The sequence below is a fragment of the Tiliqua scincoides genome, chromosome 1, assembly GCF_035046505.1.
Source record: "Tiliqua scincoides isolate rTilSci1 chromosome 1, rTilSci1.hap2, whole genome shotgun sequence".
NCBI classification, from domain to species: domain Eukaryota; kingdom Metazoa; phylum Chordata; class Lepidosauria; order Squamata; family Scincidae; genus Tiliqua; species Tiliqua scincoides.
Window position 1 is genome coordinate 180,032,154 of NC_089821.1, and position 6,000 is coordinate 180,038,153.

At 40.2% G+C, this 6,000-nt stretch overlaps 1 protein-coding gene across 1 annotated transcript in view; it reads left to right on the plus strand.

Moving 5' to 3' along the window:
- The window catches only part of MEI4 (meiotic double-stranded break formation protein 4), a 173,403-nt gene extending 171,366 nt beyond the window's left edge, over window positions 1–2,037 (plus strand). Inside the window, exon 5 of the mRNA XM_066622710.1 lies at window positions 1,780–2,037. Within this exon, the coding sequence (XP_066478807.1) occupies window positions 1,780–2,037 (258 nt within the window). The remainder of the gene's footprint in view (window positions 1–1,779) is intronic.
- Window positions 2,038–6,000: the final 3,963 nt, after the last annotated feature.

Consider the following 6,000-nt stretch of genomic DNA (forward strand, 5'->3'; position numbering starts at 1 on the left):
CACAACAAGCAATACTCACTCTGTTTATTTGGCAAGATTCTTGCTTGGTGGTTTGAAGGGGGGGGGGAGATCCAAGTAAAAGCAATTTCCCTGGAGTGAAGGCATTTATATTGATGTCACAAAATAAAAATAAAATAAATTAAAATGAATGAGCTCCCTTCAGGCCTGAAAGTCCCCTTTTGCTTTGAAATATGATAGATATTTGTACTTTATCACGTTTAAGATTAAACTTTTTCTTCACAAAGTCAGACCTTCCTGGTTACACTGAGATACCAATTTACCTCATGGCAATTTTTTTTTTGTTCTGGTGTTTCAGTGATAGTTTTACATTTACTCATGATAAGCTGTTCTGATATACATTTAATTTGGTGATTGTATTATGCCAGAGTAATCTTGTTTCTTATACGTGCCTAGAAATTAGAAGAGTGAAAAGTATCCTGTATGCACCATTAGAGTAGAAGTGAATGTATTTGAAGACTTGCATATGTTCCCTTGATATTGACCTTGATCCCTTGACCAAGAGATTAAGAATGATAAAAAAAGTAATAGTCCTGATCACATGGTGTTCAAGTGTCCATGTTGTGATATATGCCTCAGGCCTATGTGAATTTGCAGGCTGGATAGGGCAAGGCCAGGCCCTGATGTCTTGGCCTGAATACATGCAGTGTAGCACTGTTGCATCATGGGACTGGCTGATGCAACAGGGCATAGCAGGGATGTTGCAATACCATCAATACCAAGTCACAAGACAATGTGTCATACTGTCACCAGATCATAACCCGCCTTCCATTGGCTAGTGCCGGTATATATTTGAGCCTGTACATGCTGCTGTGTGGGAGATCTTATGTGGAGTGTCTGCGGGAAGCTGCGTCAGTGGAGTTGGTGATTGGAGTTTGTGGAAAGTTCTATCTTTGCTGTCTTGCTTTGCTGTGCTACCTCAGCACTGTACATACTGTACATAACTTCAGTAAAAGGACATCTGGTGGTGGAGCACTGCTGTGTCTGTGCCTCGTTATTTTCTGGGAGTATCTGCCTGACCTTGGGTCTCTGGAGCGGCGGTGCCTTCTACGTACTCAACTCCTCTGTGCCAACAGCAAGAACTACTCTGGTGGATATTTTGCTTGTCCAGATTGTGTGTGTAGTTATAAAAGAGTGTGGAAACCCAAGTATGGAGTGATTCAGTGTATTAGAATCTAATAATGTAATAATAATTAAAGACAGTTCTATTTTAAACTGTGTGTGGGAGTTACCATTTTTAAACGCTCTTAAGAAAAACTTCTTTCAAAGTAGACACATAGCACATCAGGAAGAAATGTTTAACCTAGTCTTCTGCCTGCTGTTTTAGTTTTATACTTGGAGGCATTTTTTACAGAAGAGAGAGTCAGGGAAACAGGGAGTGAGTTCTAGGAGAAGGCCAACTGACCAAGGGGCTTAGTACATAGCCCTTCCTGCTCCCCACTTTCCCTTTACTTGGGCCAGCAGCTGGACAAGAAAAAAAAAACCTTGATAATTTATATCCACTGCCACCGTCTCAGGCTAAGAGACCAGGCGGTGGCAGGGGCTGGGGACGGGGAGAGATGGGAGCAAAAGAAACCTCCTAGGAGAGACTAATGAACTCCAGGCACCCTTATTACATTCATTGGGCTTCACTCCCCAGGAAGTGTGGATAGGATTGCAGCCCTAGTTTTCCAACTGTCTTCTGAGCTGCTTAAAGCAACAGTATTTTTATGCTGATGTTGCTCCTTTTTCTGTGTGTGCGATTTTTTTTTTCCTTTCTAGGTTCAAGCCACGCATGCTGTACGATATGAAAATATTTTCTTCCTGTGCAGTGTTTTGGAACAGCTTCTCAATCTAGGGACAGTGCAGGAAAACGCTGCCAGTTCAGGCTGTGATGAAGAAGAGAGAAAAAAGTTTCTGCAGAACCTCGATCAGGCTATTTTTCACCTCTCCAATGACTTTCCCTTGTTCTGTATTTATCTGTGGCGCCTTGGTACTCTTTTGAATGCAGCACAGATGCAAACTAGTGACCAAAGTTAGCCTGGTTAAAATGTAGTGCAATGTGGGACACAAACTTAAGAGTTTAATTGTGAAACGGTTTTGAGCAGGATTTTGACTCAGCAAACCATTTAAGCATGTCTTTATTTCTGTGAGGAGTCGTTTTGGAGCAGGGCTGGAGAGGGGTAGTTTTTTCCTCTCAGTGAAATGCCCAGTTTTTCTGGAAAGAGGCCTCAATAGTAGCAAACTATTGTGTACTGGAAAGTACTATGCATTAATTTCATAAATAACCTCCATTTTTGTCACTGCTGAACATTATAGGATTTGGCAGTTGGACCACATTATTTACCTTATAGATCAGTTCCTACCCTCCCCACTAATGCAGCCATGCCAAAAACACATGTGCTGTATCCAGTGGGGGGTTGGGGGGTTGGGGAGATTTGGATGGGAAAGGGTAATAATTTTTCCTTATCCTTCCATAAGCCCCTCATCCACCAACGGGTCTCCTCGTACCTGCACCAGCTCATTAGCTAGCACAAATTCAAGGAGCCTTGGAAGGTGGGGAGCCTTGAAAAGTAGAGGATAGGATCCAGAGTACACCGTTGCTGCTGGATCCTCCATGCCCTGATCTTTCCCCATCCCTGCCCAGTTTTCCCCCCACTCACTACGTACTTGCAGGTGGTGGTGGCTGCTCTGTACCCCCCCCCCATTTTGTTTTTCTTCTTTTTTTGTAAATTGTTTGTGAATTGCATTTTATATTCAATTGTTGGTTTTTAAATTGCTTTATTCTGATTTATACTGTTTGTGTTGTGTACCATGTCAGGTGCCACTGGTTGGCCAAGAATTGCAATATCATTTTGAAAATATACCAATTTTGCCTAATTTTATGCTTTATTTATACCACACATGTTTTTAAGTGTTTTGCATATGTAGCTGTTTTCATTACTATTTAAAAAATGCTTTCTATGTGTACATGGATTTCCGATTATACATTCTGGTTTCCCTTGATGTAGAAGGACAAATTCTTATGTATACGTTGGAGCCACTGAATTGTAGCACTTCTGTTACAGACATAAGCATAATTGAACCAGATCCTATAAATATTTATATCTTGTTATCTATATTGTCTTCCTTAGGTATGTGTAGGTTCCTACACAAGGTTCCTACACAAGTATATAATTGTTCCTACACAAGTATATAATTGTGATAGACTATTGTAATGAAGGATTGTATCCTAAGTTGCTTCTTCTAGTCAGAAGAAATCCATTTCTGCAAGAGGGCGAAGAGGTGATTATCTCCCCATCTCTTCTGTAGTCTCCTACACTCCTCCCCCTAAATATATACTCTCAAGGGCTGATGGACTCTGAATAATACATTTTCAGAGACTGCAAAGGGAGATCAGAGAAAATCGCCCCATCCACTTGTACAATTGGAGCTTCTTCCATGCATAGAGGAAGCACACGTAACTCAACATGGAGTGCAAAATTAATGTCAGCATGTGTTATGTTACTAGAGGTGTAAAAATGGAATAAAACCTTTCCATAGTTCTTTAATATCACACAGTTCATGATTTTCAGCGGCAACTTTTTATTGGTCTTTAATGCACTGAAATACTATCTGGAAGCACTGGACATGCCAGTCAGATCTCAATTAATTCCCTAATTAATTGTCAGTATTGCAAAAGGTAATCCTTTTATTTTTGAAGGATAATTGGGCATTAGTCATTAGAAAAAACTTGTTTCATTATTATTATATAGCTTAATGTTAAAGGTATTTACTTTTTATGCATTAAAAAGAGTTGTTGTTTTCATTTAATAATAATAATAATAATAATAATAATAGTAGTAGTAGTACAGGTATTTATATACCACCTTTCTCGGTCTATAAATCTGACAGCTGGAAAGTCAGATTTCTCCTCAGACTTTATTCAAGGTGGTTTACATAGGCAGGCTGATTAAATCCCCGTAGGGATTTTTACTGTTGAAAGAAGGTTCTATCTTTCAAGAACCACAACAGTCCAGATGTTTCACTCTGATCTGGTTTCACATTCTGGCCTCCATCCTCCGACGCTCAGAGCAGATGGAATAACTCGGCTCAGCTTGTCAGCTGCTTCAAGGTCGCACGGTGCCGGTGGCCTTGAACTGGCGACCTTTGGATGTTATCTTCAGGGAAATGGAGGCTCAACCCTCTAGACCAGACCTCCTGCCCTCCAGACCTCTGAGAACCAAGAAAGGCGGTATAGAAATACCTGTATTATTATTATTTATACAGGTAATTGAATAATGTATTTAAGTTGCTCTTAATACCAAAATAATTAATACTGAGTAATTGCCATCTAAATGAATATAATTAGAGAGCCATTCGTCCACTAACATAATTACAAGATTTAAAAATTGTTCTTTGAAGCATGATCTGTCAAGCTGATGGACACAAGAAAAAGTGCACTGGATGATTTCAAAGTGATTTTTAAAAAAATGATACTCTCTTTCTCAGAATTATGTGATAATAATCAACCCTTTCCATATAAAGATAATCTGTTCATATAAAGGTTCCCCTTTCAATGCAAACCACATCTCTGACTAATTCTCAGTAGTTATTAAATTACAGGATACTTGCAGAATATTCGCAGTTTCCAAGGATCTACACCACGTTGCAGCTGAGGATCGAGAGTGAGTTTGCCCCTTCTTGGAAATAAATCAAATGGTGCAGCCACAGCGTTGTGTCTATTATTTAGTCTACAAAACAGCCATTGAGTAGAAACTTTCTACAACAATGCAGGCATGAAAAGAGAAAGCTCCCTTATACTGGCTGATCCATTTCACTCTGTATCGTAAATGCTGACTGGCAGTAGCTTTCCAGGATTTCAGCCAGGAATTTTTCTTTCCTACGTGGAACTGTAGGGGATTGAACCTGGGACTTTCGAATGCAAGGAATGTGCTCTACCAGTGAGTTACGGCCATTTTCTTTCCGACATACAGCTTATCTACTGAGGACAATGCCTTACTCTGTGATTCACCACCGGATCTCCATTGCAGTGCCAGTTGCTGTCAGTGGCAGGGGTATAGCAGAAATCTACATGCCACATTTCTCATAGTTTGCCAGTTAGCTAACATAAGAAGGTGAGTTCCCCATGAGAACTGTAACTGACCTGTAGTGATTTCATCAATCTGCATTAGTGAGAAAAGGTTGACATTGCTGTGCCAGGTTGAAGCAGTCTGGGGTTCTCTGGACGCATCCCGTTTTACCACAATTATGAACCAAACCTGCCTCTACAGGTGTGCCTTCCTGAACACTACACTGCTGATCTGACTAACTATGCCCTCCTTTTTGCTCAAATGTGTGACAATGTGTAAGGGGTGTGTGTGTGTGTGTGTGTGTGTGTGTGTGTGTGTGTGTGTGTGTGTGTGTGTTAGGTATATAAACTTACTAGTTAAATTTTTATATAGAACTACTCAGTGTTTAAAAGCATTTTATAGGCACAGTTTGCTATATCAGATTCATCTGAAGCTTATTCTTTAGCTCAAGGGACTTGTAAAAGCCTCCCAATTAAGACTAATGGTTGGTTGTCCACTAAAATCCTTTATTTAAGCAGTTTTTAAAAAGAAAAATGTTGTTTGTAGAGAATGTAGTAAAGTCCCTGGTATGATGTTTTTTAAGCACTATTAAAACCATGTTGGCATTACAATAGGTCTATTAAATATGCCAGTTTTAATGTTTGCTGCTTTCAGAAATCTGCTGAACTGAGCACCAGTTCTTTGCAGCAGTGAAACAAGCAATGGCCCCAGATGCAGTTCTGCACACTGTGGTATGTCAGTGGCATCTCTGCAGGATTGCATCCAAATCCTGTGCATGTTTAATCAGATTTGAACTGGATCTTCCAGGTCTAAGTCCACTTCCCAAACCACTACACCAAACTACTACTGGATCCGTTCCTAGACACCACCGAAACCTGTGGATAATGGAATTCATACATTCTGACCCACAGGGACACCAGGTGTGGCCAGA